The sequence below is a fragment of the Helicoverpa zea genome, chromosome 25 (assembly GCF_022581195.2).
Source record: "Helicoverpa zea isolate HzStark_Cry1AcR chromosome 25, ilHelZeax1.1, whole genome shotgun sequence".
NCBI classification, from domain to species: Eukaryota; Metazoa; Arthropoda; class Insecta; order Lepidoptera; family Noctuidae; genus Helicoverpa; species Helicoverpa zea.
The window spans coordinates 3,738,261-3,755,269 of record NC_061476.1 but is presented as its reverse complement, the minus strand read 5'-3'; the positions used below and the strand labels follow the sequence as shown (position 1 = coordinate 3,755,269).

The 17,009-nt window shown below is 36.6% G+C and overlaps 1 protein-coding gene across 1 annotated transcript in view; it reads left to right on the top strand.

The window, feature by feature from the left end:
- The window catches only part of LOC124642697 (dynein axonemal heavy chain 8-like), a 56,839-nt gene that overhangs the window by 11,020 nt on the left and 28,810 nt on the right, over positions 1–17,009 (top strand). Inside the window, exons 21-41 of the mRNA XM_047181299.1 lie at positions 89–153; positions 625–784; positions 1,265–1,397; positions 1,887–2,007; positions 2,381–2,520; positions 2,756–2,936; positions 3,609–3,816; positions 4,772–4,901; positions 6,362–6,525; positions 9,387–9,530; positions 9,810–9,920; positions 10,165–10,319; positions 10,397–10,482; positions 10,563–10,762; positions 11,047–11,218; positions 14,261–14,509; positions 14,824–14,958; positions 15,043–15,171; positions 15,284–15,489; positions 15,766–15,904; positions 16,255–16,465. Coding sequence (XP_047037255.1) covers positions 89–153; positions 625–784; positions 1,265–1,397; positions 1,887–2,007; positions 2,381–2,520; positions 2,756–2,936; positions 3,609–3,816; positions 4,772–4,901; positions 6,362–6,525; positions 9,387–9,530; positions 9,810–9,920; positions 10,165–10,319; positions 10,397–10,482; positions 10,563–10,762; positions 11,047–11,218; positions 14,261–14,509; positions 14,824–14,958; positions 15,043–15,171; positions 15,284–15,489; positions 15,766–15,904; positions 16,255–16,465 — 3,239 coding nt within the window. The remainder of the gene's footprint in view (positions 1–88; positions 154–624; positions 785–1,264; positions 1,398–1,886; positions 2,008–2,380; positions 2,521–2,755; positions 2,937–3,608; positions 3,817–4,771; positions 4,902–6,361; positions 6,526–9,386; positions 9,531–9,809; positions 9,921–10,164; positions 10,320–10,396; positions 10,483–10,562; positions 10,763–11,046; positions 11,219–14,260; positions 14,510–14,823; positions 14,959–15,042; positions 15,172–15,283; positions 15,490–15,765; positions 15,905–16,254; positions 16,466–17,009) is intronic.

The following is a 17,009-nucleotide window of genomic DNA, read 5'->3' as shown; positions in this document are numbered from 1 at the left end:
TTGAGGAATATAGTTCACATGATGATGTTACATTAACCAACATACATTATGATGTTTGTTATGTTTTAAATGTTTTATTTATTGTAAGGTTGGACATAGAAAAAGCTTTGAAGCAAGTTACTTCAGCTACCCGAATAACTTCTGAAGACACAGGTAGATTTTTTATTGTAACTATAATCCCTACTAATATTATAAATGCGAAAGTAACTCTGTCTGTCTGTTTGTCTGTTACACTTTCACGTCTAAACCACTGAACTGATTTTAATAAAATTTGGTACAGAGATAGAGTTGACCTTGAGAAAGGACATAGGATAGTTTTTATCCCGGACTTTTGAAGAATTCTTTTGGAAACGCGATATAATTGAACTGTACGCAGGCGAAGCCACGGGCGGAAGCTAGTTTAAAATAGTTGCGGCTATAGAAATCATGAATAATGCCCAGAATACCCGAGAAGCACGAATGTGACCGATTTCTTGTATTTTCTCGCGTATGCATGATTTGTCTAGATTCTAGATACCTTCAGTTCTCGCATCGTATGTCAGCAGAACTTCTTGCATGAGTCTGAAGATACTGCAATAACAAGTAAGTCTTTGGTGGTGAATAAATACATGGTGTTTTTTCTAGTGTTTATGGAGATAGAAAACCCTGACCGTTTCGATGTGGTGCCAGTAGTCAACGAATGTAATGAGCTGTTTGCTTACTTTGCAACGAAATGTGTGGAAGCACTCATTAAGTGCACTCGACAAAGTCTTGATATCTTGAGACGAAGAGCTTCTGTTTCAAGGTATTGTACTGTTCTATTCTTTTCTAGTTGACTGCCAGGACTGATGATGTACCCTTCTTTGGCAAAATGTTATTAGTAAATAGTTACGGAGTTAACTTATGCATTATTATTTTTTAAACTATCTGACCCGGAATGCTTTAACGCCTCATCTTACCATAATCTTCACTGGACCTACAATACTACTTCTCTACAAACATTTAAAAAATAAGCCAAATTGGTCCAGTTATTGTCGAGTTTTAGAAGACAGCAGCCTTGCTGCCTATCCACCGGAGCAGAGCTAGACTGCGGAGTGGAGAAACTGAGAAATATTAACCAAGAGGGTTGCACAAAATCTCCACTCCTCAATCCTATTGGTTAATATTTCTCAGTTTCTCCACTCCGCAGCCTAGCTCTGCTCCGGTGGACAGGCAGCCTTAGTCTTCATTGCGATAATTTTTTTATTAAGATATGCGGACTAAATATGGGTATTTACTATTTCAGCTTTTTAACAATGACTACCGATCCAGCAGAGCAGAAGAAATTGCGACCGCTGATGTTGACTAACATGTACTTGCAAATACCCAAAATATCGATAAAGCCTACTTTGGATGAAATACAAACTTCATTCTCACAGGTGCTATAATTTATATCCTTAATGAATAATCTCCTAGCGTGTATTCTATTTGATGATCTTGCTTGTTGCTATGTATCTAAGACAGCTGATAAGTAATTCAAACTCGATAGAAAATCTTGTCCTCGAGTAGTACTCGTTCGATCTAAGGTGACTTCTGCTCTTGGTCTAATAAGCCTCTAATCGAGGATAAAGATTACATCTGTGCGGCATGTAGAATCATCGGGCAGGAATCCTGAGCGCTTACCTTCACTTGCGCAGAAGTGATTTATTAACAAAGAACCAATCCCGAGTGACAGCTATGACGCGATGCACTGCGGGCCAATCACCGCTTTAGCCCGCCACCGCGCCTCACTTCATACCACAAAAGGGACCCAATAAATTACTTCTGCGCAGATGAAGGTCAGCGCTCAAGATTCGTGCCGATGATTCTACGTTACTATCCTCTAAGTACCTCTTTTATTTTCTTTCTGATCACTTCGTTGATTTTAGGTGGTCCTAAATTGCATAATGGATATCCATCGCTACGTGTTCATGTGGGGGCAACAGGAACAAATTAAGAAGGAACAGCTGGGCGGTGTTTCGTTGTCAACCCAAGTACGATCTACTACCGGTACGTCAGGAGATGGAGTTTAATTTTACGTTTTTATTGGGATTCGTTATGGCATGGTAGCAACCATACGAGAAAGCTTTCCCATCGTTCGACCTGCGAAAATTTATCTCGCGTAAGCCTAAATACAGTTGGTATGCCAACCACACGTGTAGTGTTCCGTATACGGTTCCGTCATCAGCTTCTAGCTACTCAGTAAAATTTCTTCAATATACTATTGATCTTTGTCTATAAATATAAAGTTCAATGTCAAAGAATGTTTTGCAGAACCCAAAACTGTAAGGATCCTTGTGAGATTGGTAGCCTTTGCATTGTTAGATAATAGATAAGTTGGACACTAAAACTCTTAATGAGAATGTGCCTCAATTATTTGCAGGAAGTAGATCGGGGTCCAACATTAGTGGTATTAGGAGCTACTTCCGAATGGTGTCGGAACATAAAGATATTGTCAGGTCCGTGATGGCATTGCAAGGGATGATGTATATGTACAAACCAGATATTGAAAAGCTGCTAACGGTATGTACCAAATATCACGAATAAATATTACTATTGTGCAATAATCATGCTCATAGGAAGGCTAAGCTAGATGATGATGATGGTAGTGGTATACAAACGGAAGGAAGAGGAAGATTGTGTGAAAACCGGTCGTGACGTCAGTTAGAAAAAGTATGGTAGAAGACGATGCGGCAACTATAAATAGAAAAGTAGAAAGACGATGATTAATAAAATTTATTGTTTTATTGTTTTACAGAGCTACGGAAGATTTTCTCATTTATGGGCAGAAGATAGGGTGAATCAAGTACAAGAATTTGTAGATTCGAATCCCCTGAATGTCATAGTAAAAGATATGCTCAACAAGTACGAGGGTCAGACGGAGGAAGTTCTGAGTTTGCCTAATCGACATGTAATCGGGTCTATACAGATTAATATGGGTAAGCACAAGTTTTCACCTGCATCTTGATAAAGAGTAGCTTGTTACCAATTTCCCCGATTTCGGCCATATTAGCCTATATTGTAACGGCTTATGCCCAGATTTTAGTCCAGTTCAGAAGTATTCCTGACAATGTAATAAAAATCTAAAATTTAGGCAGCTGTAAGTATGTTAATATCCTATGGCTCAGATGGTGATCATTTAACTGATACTTTTCTCGCAACCGACAAAAATACATTTCGTAATATTTTTGGCGTCACAAACGAAAATTCATTTTTAGGGTTCCGTACCCAAAGGGTAAAACGGGATCCTATTGTTTTCGCTCCTCTTTCCGTCCGTCCGTCCGTCCGTCTGTCACCAGGCTGTATCTCATGAACCGTTATAGTTAGAGAGCTGACATTTTCACAGATGGTGTATTTTTGTTGCCGCTATAACAAAAAATACTGAAAACTTTAATAAAATAAATATTTTGGGGGGCTCCCATACAACCAACGTGATTTTTTGCTCATTTTTGCTCGATATCCATAAATATATATAGAATATTAGTTTGGATGGTACGGAACCCTACGTGCGCGAGTCCGACTCGCACGTGGCCGGTTTTTTAATATTATATAGGCCTTATGAGTTACAATGTAGGTAGTTAGTGCAAGAGTTTTGCTCATGATTTTTTCAGGACACATAAAATTGGCCTTACACTTGGAGTCGATCGAATGGAAGAGGATCTTGGGTAAACTGTTATGTCACGCTTACAAAGACCGCGTGATCAAGTTGATGCAGTTCATCAATGATCGCATGAAGACTATGGGCAAGAAAATAAAGGATTTGGATGACGTCAGAGTAGCCATGTTGTGTCTCGAGCTTATTAGAGAAGAATTCATAGGGTAAATATAAGTAGACACATTAATACAGATTGGATTATAGTCTTCCTCTGTTACTGTAATGTATACCTATCTATCACTGAGGGTGGGTTGCACCATGTAAATTGAACTATAACCAAAATATAACCAGCCGTCACCAGGCTTTGGTTAATCGTTACATCGTGCAACCCATCCTGTTTTTTTTTAATTGGCCTAGTAATTGCTACATCCAGTAAGACTAGAAGCAGATCCCAATATACAGGGTGGCCCATCCATAGGCGTCCAAAAGAAAAATTTAGAAGCTCTATGCTATGGGGTATCCGAATCACCCCCATGTATGTTCAGCGATTTTTTGTACTTTAGGAGCTAAAATTATTTTTAAACAGGAGAAAAACCACTATTAAGGTCTGATTTTTATGAATAATATTTATTGTCACAGGTTCTTAGCAGTTTTTAAGAATGCTTAGAAACCTCTGGCACCCCTTATAATTTTTTTTAAGCCCTTAACATTTTTGGCTACTGAACTCCAACAGTAATTTTGAATTTCTGATAAAATTTTATGTAAGTTCTAGAATGTTTAGCCAAACTGCTTTATTCAGGTGTTAGCTACTATCATGATGATTAATTACACCAAAAAAACATCTGTAAACGTTAGGAAAAAAAAGATAAAATAGAAAAAACAATGTTGAAATGAAAATTATGGAAAAAAATAAAAATAATTCTAGCTCCTAAAGTACAAAAAATCGCTGAACATATATGGGGGTGATTCGGATACCCCATAGCATAGTGCTTCTAAATTTTTCTTTTGGACGCCTATGGATGGGCCACCCTGTATAATAGATGATGATGAAATTCGCTTTTCCAACATGACACAATCCCTGCATAAAGTCGAAATGGTCTTCACAGTAATTTCAGCCAGTATGCAAGTTAGTAACACAGGTAGTTACAAAACTTATATTTCCAACTTTGTAATTTCTAGTATGGATATGGAACTGGATCTCATAGAAGAGAGTTACGGCACGTTCCACCAGTTTAGTATCGATGTGCCTAAAGAGGATGCAGACATGGTGTATGGACTGAGATACGCTTTCCAGAATATGCTTCTAACTGTACGTATCTGTTTTATTTTTTAGTTAATTTTTAAGTATGACAGTTCCTAATCTATAGTTCGGCCATTCAGAGAATGCGTTCCTGACACGTCGCGATTGAACTGACGACGTAACTTTGCAATGGCGTTGCAGTTACGATAAAAATATTTTTGCTGGTTGTTTACCGTTTTAACAATTGAGGAGCATTAAAACAACATTATTATATCAATAATCAATGAATGTTATAATTTTGTGCCAAACTGAGTGTCAAATAACTTGGTAAACAATATTTTTCTAAATCTATACTGCGCTATTACAAGGTTATGTCAGCGGTTTATATTTTGTAGTGCTGTGCTAAAAATAACAGGCAAGTATCGTAATCTGTTCTTATACAGTTATAATATAAAATAATACGTTTTGATTTTCTTTTTAAGAATTGGAAAATAATGGACTATAAGACTTAATTATAACGTTTATGAAATATAAAAATAAAACTATGACCAAACCGCATTTTTATACTTAGATTAAAAATGGTAACCCCAAATGGCGTTATGGGCCGCCATTTTGTGACGCTAAAACAGTCGTCCGTTGTCGTTTCGTGCGCATAGACCACGTTTTTCAAGTGTTTTCGATCTGTTTTTATTTGATTACCCGGCTTTTGTTAGACCGAGATATCAGGATTGATTCTGTTATTGATAATAATATAATTATACATGTAGGCGAAGATGATGATGAAGACACCACCTCCTCAAGCAAATCGGAGTCTGATTAATATTCTGTTCGCACATTCAATTCAATGTACTTGTAACAAAGAATAAATAAAACAATTTTATTATATGAATATTACCTTTTTTTGGTTTCCACTTAAATAACTAAAATATAAAACAAATGATTCCGCCAATTTAAAACGAAAATAATCTTAAAATAATGCGGCGGTTCATTTTGAAGGAACGGTAACGAACTCAGTGTTATGTTGTGCCCATCACTAGTCGTGACTAACTGATAGGTGTCAGGAACGCATTCTCTGAACGGCCGAAGTATAGTAACTTTATATTCTTTTGGTCGAAATACTGCATCCAATTTTAAGGACTGCTCAAATATAATTTTATTTGCTTATTTCTACGACAGAAATACTTTAAAGAAGTAACGTTGGAGTATTTCTAGGAAAGGTTATTTGACTTCTTTGTTTTTTCTAGCTCGTCCTTAATGTTTAAATACCGTTATTGAAGTGATAGTGTAAGGTTTTCCATCCTTCTCTATTATCGGCTTGTCTTCAGGGCAGTGGGTATCGATAGTCCGTTCACGTGGTCTTTCATTTACTGCGGATTTTAATAACCAATCTATCTGTTCTTTTTAGATTGAAGATTGAATTTTGACATCAGCTTCATATAAATTATTATCTAATATCTATCTATCTATCCATCAGTCTGATCTCTCCAATCAATCCTCCCCACTACAACCAACTTATTTTCCTATTTTAGTCTCAGCAAGTACAGCAAAGAATAGTCGACATGCAAGGTCCACTACAATCGGAGTTAACTGAAGGTGTAGCCACGTTCTTGGAAGATGTGCTCAAGTTTGACGCTGACTTTGACGCGTTTGGACCTTTGACTCCCGGCCTCACTGCTAGAGAAGCTAGTGATAGGTACAGTCAGCACCAAAAGTCGATGAACAGAATCAATATGACAAAACACCTGTTCACAATAAAATGCCATAAGTTATAGTCGCAACTAGGAAACAAAATAGACTGTACACCAGAAACTTACAAAAGTCGTTAAACACGAGTATTTCAAAAGTATCTGTGCACTAGTATTCCTAAAGTCGCTGTACACCACCAATCCAAATGTCGCTGAACATCATTGTATCAAAAGTCACTAAACAGCAGTAAATACAAAATTAGGTTAACAAAGTATATTTTTAATGTTGCCGTGTGTTAATGTACTTTTGACGCTTATGTTGTTCAGCTACTTTTGGGACAGTACTTGCTTGACCTTAATAATGTATGTTATCACGTTAGCATCTATTTCAATAATTTTAATAATTATTTTGGAAATACACTCTTTTGCAAAAAAAGCGGGCACCTATGCGAAATCTTAGTTTTAAGGACTTTACGTGTATTTCAAAGGGTTTTAATGATTGTAGTATGTTTCTAGCATCAAAAGAGTTAGCCAAGCATGCGTGAGAGTGTATACTAAATTTGAATTTTGTACAATTGCTAAGAAATTGGTTAAACCTTGTTTTGGACTAATTGCTGGCAGAAAGTTCGTCGGTGTTTTGAAAAGTTTTTGAAGTGATTTTCAGAAAACTGATAATGCAGTCTTAATTAATGTACCTTTTTGTTAGATCAAAACATTTTTGAAAAACTATGCGTATTTGATAAAATTTTCACCTGCTCTAAATGGGCTATACTGATGATTGATGGCAATGTTAAGAGTTTCGGTATTTTAGTGTAAAGCGTTCTTCTATTTAGATATTATACCCACGTGTTTTAAAATATCGCTTTTTCATAATTAAACACTATTTAGAGGAGTATCAGTACATTGGGCTGCGACAAAACCAATTTAAAGTAAGCAGTGCCGATCACAACTCGTCTCCTTTCGGACTTTAACATTTTTAAAAATCTTGAAATTCTACAAAATACAGAACATAGCGCATAGACTGTGAGCACGAGGTCTTAAGGTCTCGTAATCACTGATTTTCAAACAACCTCGTCTCTTGGGAAACTCCGTAGACCTCCGAAGATCTATGAGTCTGAGCGTTCAAATACCGTGTTTTCATCCCACTGACATTTTATTAAATAAACTTGCCTGCACCGAGATTTCCTAGCATCTACAGCACTTTCCTGCTTAAATCATAACAATAATTGGCTATCTGCTCATTTCTTAAGAAACTTACGTTTGGTCAATACCTTTGAATTCTTGACTCCCTTTCAGCGAAATCATCGTTTAGTAACCCGATACTTATAGAGTTATAGAGAGCTTCAACGCGGCAATAATTAGACTTTTTAGATAGCTTAAACCCTCCTCATCATTTTTCATGTGGTTAATTTTAACATTTATCACAAAAATTGGTATTTTTTAATGTCAAAGTACGATAGGAGACGAGTTGCGATCGGCACTGGTTACTTTAAATTGGTTTTGTCGCAGCCCAATGTACTGATACTCCTCTAACCTCCCCACTCAGAGACATTTAATGATTACTTAAGTGACTCCTTAGTGACGGAATGTCATACAAATCCTTCACTAAGGAATGGCTTAAGTAACTATTAAATGACTCTGAGTGGGGAGGTAAATAGTGTTTAATTATGAAAAAGCGATATTTTAAAACACGTGGGTATAATATCTAAACAGAAGAACGCTTTACACTAAAATACCGAAACTCTTAACATTGCCATCAATCGTCAGTATAGCCCATTTAGAGCAGGTGAAAATTTTATCAAATACGCATAGTTTTTCAAAAATGTTTTGATCTAAAAAAAAGGTACATTAATTAAGACTGCATTATCAGTTTTCTGAAAATCACTTCAAAAACTTTTCAAAACACCGACGAACTTTCTGCCAGCAATTAGTCCAAAACAAGGTTTAACCAATTTCTTAGCAATTGTACAAAATTCAAATTTAGAATACACTCTCACGCATGCTTGGCTAACCCTTTTGATGCTAGAAACATACTAGAATCATTAAAACCCTTTGAAATACACGTAAAGTCCTTAAAACTAAGATTTCGCATAGGTGCCCGCTTTTTTTGCAAAAGAGTGTATTTCCAAAATAATTATTAAAATTATTGAAATAGATACTAACGTGTTATCAAACATTATTAAGGTCAAGCAAGTACTGTCCCAAAAGTAGCTGAACAACATAAGCGTCAAAAGTACATTAACACACGGCAACATTAAAAATATACTTTGTTAACCTAATTTTGTATTTACTGCTGTTTAGTGACTTTTGATACAATGATGTTCAGCGACATTTGGATTGATGGTGTACAGCGACTTTAGGAATACTAGTGCACAGATACTTTTGAAATACTCGTGTTTAACGACTTTTGTAAGTTTCTGGTGTACAGTCTATTTTGTTTCCTAGTTGCGACTATAACTTATGGCATTTTATTGTGAACAGGTGTTTTGTCATATTGATTCTGTTCATCGACTTTTGGTGCTGACTGTACTTTCAGACTCTTATTACTTAAGTAGGTACTATAGAAGTTTTGTTGATAGGAAATCAGCACATGACTCCTCTTGCTGTGGGTTCACAGCGTGAGGGAGTGTCAGACTCTTACTGACTAAAACCCATCATGTTACTTCGTAGGCCTTTTACCTTCTACCAGGGCCGCGATAACTCTTTCGAACAATCCGATAGCCCAGGTACTTACTACAGAACTGATAATTAGATGAATGTAGTCTTTTCGGTTGAGTAGGTACTTAATATCAGTTTTTTTAAGACTAACATCAAATTAAAGGAAAAGAAAACTACTACATTATAACATAAATACCCGATATGGTTTTAGGGTAATAATGTTCCAATCACGATTTGATGAACTCTGGCGAAGGTTTGAGATGTACTCCAGCGGTGAAAAGCTGTTTGGTATGGAAGTACAGGATTATCCGATCCTGCACCAGAAGAAGAAGGAGTTCAATTTGTTGGGAAAATTGTAAGTGTGATAAAACATCGTAGTGTCCACAGTTATTTAGGAGATAGAGGCAAAAACTGTTTATTTACATAGCAGCCGATACTGGAATTTTTAATGCACGTAAAGCTTCTTCCTTCGAATATTCCCCAGCAATTGTTATATCATGAGATAGATTCGAGAAAACACTAACAAGGACTTGATAGGTGATAGAACCTGTTACTCACTTGATAACAAGAAGAAGATGACCAATCAGAATGCTTTTAGTTCTATTTACTGACCTTTAATTTCTCTACCAAACAGGTACAGCTTGTACTTGGCCGTGATGAACTCAATCGACGGCTATTTCGAAACCCCATGGGTCGAGATACAAATTGAACAAATTGTTGCACAGTTAGCAGAATTTGATCTCAGGTGAGAAAATGTACTTTATGAAGCAGTTTTTTCTATTGTAAATCATCAAATGATCCCAACAGTTGTGAGTTAGCAGCGTGAGGGTGTAACAAATTCTTACTGACTAAAGCCCATCATGTTCCTTCTTGAGCCCTTTACGTGTCAGTGCCGCGGTAACTCTTTCGAACAATCCCGCAGCCTTACTTATAAAGCTATTATGCATCAAATCTACATCATAACGGTTTTTTTAACTTTATTTTAATAGATGCCGAAAACTACCAAAGGGTATGAAAGATTGGCCAGCTTTTATTGAGTTGAAGAACAAAATCGATGATTTCAATCAAACTTGTCCGTTATTGGAATTGATGGCTGACAAATCTATGAAGGATAGGCATTGGAGGCGACTGGAAAAACTGATGAGTAAGAGAATCTTACCTTATGTTCTAATACATTTATTTATTTTATTCGGCTACTCACCTTTATATTTTACTCTACAGATTGCGTCTTGGACGTGGAATCCGAAGCATTCACGTTGGCAAATGTCATGGAGGCACCACTACTGAAAAATAAAGAAGATGTGGAGGTTGGTACCAATTCAATGATGAACAGAAATTAAAATATATAATAACTTAACATCTATTTATTAATTTTATGACTCCACAGGACATTTGCATTAGTGCGGTGAAAGAGAAGGACATTGAAGCTAAATTGAAACAAGTAACGATGGATTGGGCTCTGATTGATTTACAATTCGCCAACTTTAAGAACAGAGGCGAGCTCCTTATCAAGGCACAGGATACGTTGGACATCATCACCTTGCTTGAAGACTCCTTGATGATTCTCAACTCTTTAGCTTCTAATAGGTGTGCCATTTATAACCTACATTCTTTTACTTTTTACATCATCATCTCATATAGGTCGGATCGGTGCAATATGTCCTTCTCTTATATACCTCTCTCTTTGATGTTTAACTTAGTGCTTTGTCCTTCACTCAATCCGTCCATGATTACCTTGGTTCTCTATTTCTGTATATCCCATCCACGTTCATGCACAAGACTTCTTCAATACCATGTAGCCAGTTTTCACATAGCTTTTAGCATGTAAACCCTTACCTTTAGATACTTATATTTATTTCTGTAAAATAAAGGTACAACGCGCCATTTAAGAAAGACATCTTACTTTGGATAAACAAACTGGTGAATACTAGCGAGATTTTGGAGAAGTGGCTTCAAGTTCAGAATCTATGGATGTATCTGGAAGCGGTGTTTGTGGGCGGCGATATTGCCAAGCAACTGCCGGCGGAGGCCAAGAGATTTGCGGTAAGATTTTTGTATTAAAATTTTAAAAACATGAGCTGTATATGTATATGCACGACGTGGACCCTTTGATGTTGATGCGGTACCCTATAATACTGGCAATCGCCCGTTCGCGGGAAGTGGCTTATTGCAAACGTTAAAAGAAAAAGAAAGAAAGAAAAAATATTTTTTGACACAACACAAGACATAAATACACATAAAAAATAAAAACTGGCCAAGTGCGAGTCGGACTCGCGAACCGAGGGTTCCGTACAAATCCTGTATAGATAAAAAGTGAGTCTCGCGCCAACCGTTCAGTTTAGAACAATCATAGTTATGGTAATTTCGTGAGAGTCAAAATAGTTAATATTTTTTATTTTATAATATAACTAAAATAGTAGGCCAGTACCTTGTAAAAGTTATTTTGTTAAAGTTATTTATATACAACATTTTATAGTCATCATTCAGAAATCTGATTGAAAATAACTAATTATGTCTTAAAGGTCATTGGGCATATCTGACCCGCTTTGTAAAAAGTGACGGACATGAATCAAAGTAGTTTTAAATCGTGGAGAATGGTATGACGTTTCTTTAAATATAAATATTTTATTAAAATTCAATGGAGACGAATGTCCAGGATCGTTTGAAAAATATAAAAGACAAGCAGTTTCAGAGGATCGTACAGGTTGCAATGCTAGTTTTTATTGTTAAAGACTTTTCATAAAGAAGGAAGATGCCAATTCTGGAAGATCTAGAAACCCTGAGAAATCGAGGGCAACTCTTGAATATTGTAGGCACGCATCGAGTCAAAACCAGATATGTGAGTGTATTTTTGAGGGTACTGGTAAACAGTGAAGGTTTGGAGCTGATTTGATTATGGAGACTACAGAGAGTCGAGGGAACTCCTGAACGGTATGTTGCAACTACCACGTGTTTGGGCTTATTTTATTCGTATTGGCGAAGACTTTCCACCTAGATAGGTTTGACTGCCATTGTGGGATCGATAGCAAAGATCAAATATAGTTATGGGAACTCCTTTACAATTTATAACGTAACCTTGTGTTGGAGCTTATTTTATTTTAGGTGATGAGAATTCACTACTAATGGGATCTTTTATTTTTCAGGGATTTATCACCTAACGAGCCCCAGTTTCAGGTTTTTTTCGAAACCGCCTGACGACTTGTAACTGTGGAATTGTAACAACGACTGCTAGAGATAGAGTAGGATTCGGGGCTGCTGGCTTTACGTTTCTAGAGCCTTGACAAAAGTATAATTTTGTCCCTTTCTTTGTTTTATAAAGTCGGCTTTATTTTATTTTGTAGCATTTTACAAACAAATCCAACTTCAAACATATAAAAAAGCAACAAGAAAACAAAAGCAAGAAAGAAATTAAAAAGATGTTAGGTGCATCGGTCTAGAAGTCGGTGTCTAGAGAGACCACCGAGATCTAGACCGATGCATATAAACAGTTTTCTTGTTGTTTTTAGAAGTTGTTTTTTTTTGTAAAAAGTTTTTATTTTTAACTTTTGTGAAAAGTTCTCGTCAATACGAATAATATAAGCCCAAACACGACGTAACTAAAACATACCGTTGAGGAGTTCTCTCGACTTTCTCACGTCTCCATTATCACGTAAGCTCTAAACCTTCACTGTTTGATAGTATCACCAGACATACATCTGAGAATCAAGTTTTAATCCTATGCATGCCTACAATTTCTGATAGTTGCCCTCGATTTCTCAGGATTCCCATCATCAGGTCCTGACCTGATGACAATGGAAATAAACGGCGAGTATACTCTTTCACTGCAAAGAAATGATTTCTCAAATCCGTCAAACTTGGTCGTTTAAATTCCCCATTGAAATGAGGAAAATATTTGATGTTTACGCCTGATTTTCTCTAGATTCCCATGGTTCACATTGATGCGACTAATGCCATAGTAAATCAGAGCCTTTATCATTATACTGTGCTATATTTCGTTCGTATCCGCCGTGGGTATGGTTTCCATACTAAGGTGCCCAATGACCTTTGCATGATTTAAAAATTTTCACAGTTTAGAGGCAATTATATTTAAGAAGCGTTTGATATGAATTTCAACTTTAATATCTCTACGCGTTCATGTGAAAAAGGGTAGGTAGTAAGTTTATAATTATAAAAAAAAATATTTTATGTCATGTAAGCAAAAATAATATTTTATGTAACTTCAAATTTATCATTTTCAGAATTTTTCCTTTATCTGTACTATATAACGTTGCTTCGTGCCGAATTTCAAGATTCTGAGTTCACGGGAAGTACCTTGTAGGTTTTGATTTCCTAGCGTGTGACGGAAATTCGTCTCAGGTGTCGGTATAACTGCTGTATCTTTTGATCGCGTTAACTTAGAAGTTTGATTTTTTTACTGCCTAAAGGGACAATAGACCTAGGTATTTGGTATAAATTTCAATTTGATACCTTTATTCGTTTGTGAGAAATAAGGTAGTAAGTTTCATTTTATTAAAATATATTTTTTTATATTATATTACTAAAAAAATTAGATTTTCGAAATTTTTTCTATATTTGCATTATATGACAATGCTTCATGCCAAATTTCAAGACTCTGAGCTTACGGGAAGTATCCTGTAGGTTTTGATTCCCTTGCGAATGTCGAAAATTTGTTGAAAATATCGACATAATCGGCTGTATCTTTTGATTGGCTTGGCTTAGAAGTTTGATGTTTTCACAGCTTAAAGGGACAATGGACCTGAGTATTTCATGTCAATTTCAACTTGATACGTCCACGCGTTCTTGAGATAAAGGGTCTTGACAGACAGACAGACAGACGGACAACAAAGTGATCCTATAAGGGTTCCGTTTTTTCCTTTTGAGGTACGGAACCCTAAAAAAATAACAAAATGTTGATGACAAAAATTCACCGCATACGCGCAAAAAAATGCACAAGTCTTTGGGACTGTAGACGAAGAATATAGTGCGACTAGAGCGAATCCTCTAAGGAATATTATCCATCCGGGAATTCTTTACGTTCATCCGTTCCCACTACCTTAAAATAAAAAAGGAATTTACATTTGGCAGGGAATCGATAAAACTTACGTGAAAATCATGTATCGAGCGCGTGACATCGTGAATTGTGTCGAGACATGCACTTCGGACGACACGTTGAAGCAACTCCTGCCGCATTTGTATGACCAGCTCGAAGCTTGCCAAAAGTCCCTGACTGGCTACTTGGAGACCAAGCGTCTCATCTTCCCCAGGTTCTTCTTCGTCTCCGATCCTGTGTTGTTGGAGATCCTTGGACAGGCTTCCGATCCTCATTCTATACAGGTTGGTACTCATTTGTATTTATTAGGGATTAGCTATGTAATTAATAAATTTGAATACGCTACGATGTTTTTACATTATTTTATTTGTGCTTTATTTTTATCTTGATTATACTTCACTTCTTCTATTTATCATCTTTTTTAAAAAATGTCACCCTTCTTGCCTTGGTCAGGGTTATCGATCGTGAAACTTGACCTATTTCGCGAATAATGCTTGGTTTGTTTTATCATTGCTTGAAGAATCTTATGTAGGGAAAAATCAAGAAAAAGAAATGTAGAAAAAAAGGCAGAAACTAGTGCGACTAAAATGTATTTCAGGGTCACTTGCCGAGTATATTCGACGCGATCTACACAGTCGATTTCGACGATAAGGAGAGAATTGTCGTGATGAATTCCAGTAATGGAGAATCTATACCACTTGAAATACCTGTGGCTTGTGTCGGTGGTGTTGAGGTGAATAAACAAATAAATGTTATAATATCTACCATGATGATATTCATCAAAACTCAAAACTTATTATACTCTAAACTGTTACAGATCTGGTTAAATACTTTGTTGGATACAATGAAGAACACCGTCAAAAATATTATCGCTAACATTGCGCAGACAATGATAGGCGATCCAGAATTTGAGTTTTTAGTCGGGTTTTGGAATTTCCCGGGCCAGGTAAACAAACTACACAAAATTATGGTACAAAGTCGTCAACCGCTGTTTTAGATCATAATTTATGCATATTTGGAAATGGCGACGAGTCTCTAGTATATATAATTGATTCCAGGCTGGTCTTTTGGGAATGCAAATATTATGGACAAGCGATGCAGAATATGCCCTGAAAAAAGCAAAGGCAGATCGTTTCATCATGAGACTTACCAATCAGAAGTTTCTCGATTTGCTGAACGGTCTTATTGATCAGACTATCACAGATCTTGCTCCTCTAGACAGAACGCAGATAGAAACTATGATCACTATACATGTACATCAAAGGTATGTTTCTTATAATTTTATAAATGCTAGTTATTTTGTATGCCTCTGTTGAAGAGAGGGTATCAGAAAAGTACTAGCTTGAAAATTTGAATGTTGTCATCATTCTCTTCCTATCCTTATCTATTTCTATTCGGGTTTAATGCAGCATGTTTACTTCTTTTATACTACACATTTTCAACATAGTCTACATACATGTATTTTAGTAAAATTATTAATTTAGATGACTGGTTCATCCTTTTATGTAATAATGTTGATAAACGTTTTGGTGTGTTACAGGGATATTTTTGATGACCTTGTGAAGATGAGAATCAAAACTCCAGGGGACTTCGAGTGGCAAAAGCAAGCTCGATTTTACTACATCGAGGACACTGATGACTGTTTAGTTTCTATCACAGATGTTGACTTTGTATATCAGGTGATAACAACTTATACTTTTACATGAAATTATAGTCTGCTTTCTGCTCTGTTCACAATTTATTTGGGGCGCAATTATGATTTCTTTCCATCAGTTGTTACATTAAGGTCGGTATTACACATGAGGAAAATACTATGTAGGAGGGCTATGTAGTTCGTGTTATTTTTGCGTCGTATCAGGAAGTTTTCCTTAGCGTGTGCAAATTACCACATTATCATCATCAACACACTTATTATAGAGTTCCATTCCCTCTCATCACAAGCCTTTAGCATACCATATAAGACGAGTGTTCTTCCAACGACCCAAAGACCAATATCAAGGCAATTAATTTTACCATTAAAAATCTGCAGAACGAATACCTAGGCATAACCGAACGGCTGGTAATCACGCCGCTAACGGATCGTTGCTACATCACGCTTTCCCAAGCGATCGGCATGAGCATGGGTGGGGCCCCGGCGGGCCCCGCCGGCACCGGCAAGACGGAGACCACCAAGGACATGGGCCGCACCCTCGGCAAGCTTGTCATCGTCTTCAACTGCTCCGACCAGATGGACTTCCGAGGTACCCGCACTAGTGTCAGATTCAGATTTATTTATTTGTATAGGTACAAGATACACATGAGTGTGACACGTTGCATTTTCGTTGGTTCTCTATGCTTGGCAATTTGTTAATGTTTATTTCATTATTTATTTTTGAACATCGAGAAGAACAATACCTATTCACCTGACAGAACAAATACTAATTGAAGTGTCCCAAATAAAAAATCTAAGTAATAGAATATGTAAAAATGTTAATTACACAGACAATTAAAGCTAAAAAAGTTAAAATGTCAAAACAGATACCCAATTATCCACAACCACTGACCTCTATATTTACCACTGGACCGGCTGTTCCGTACGTTTGACAGCAATTTTTTTGTGCCCATTTGAAGCGCCAATATCGTCTAAGCGAGTGTCCATAGAACTAATTTTGACGTATAATTTCAAATAGCTGTGAGAGAAGTGTTTATTCATTGGTTCACTGTAAAATAATTTTAGTACCACGGACACTCGCTACGTCTAACAGCGCCAAAATGGCGATTATCAAACGGGCACAAAAGCACGTT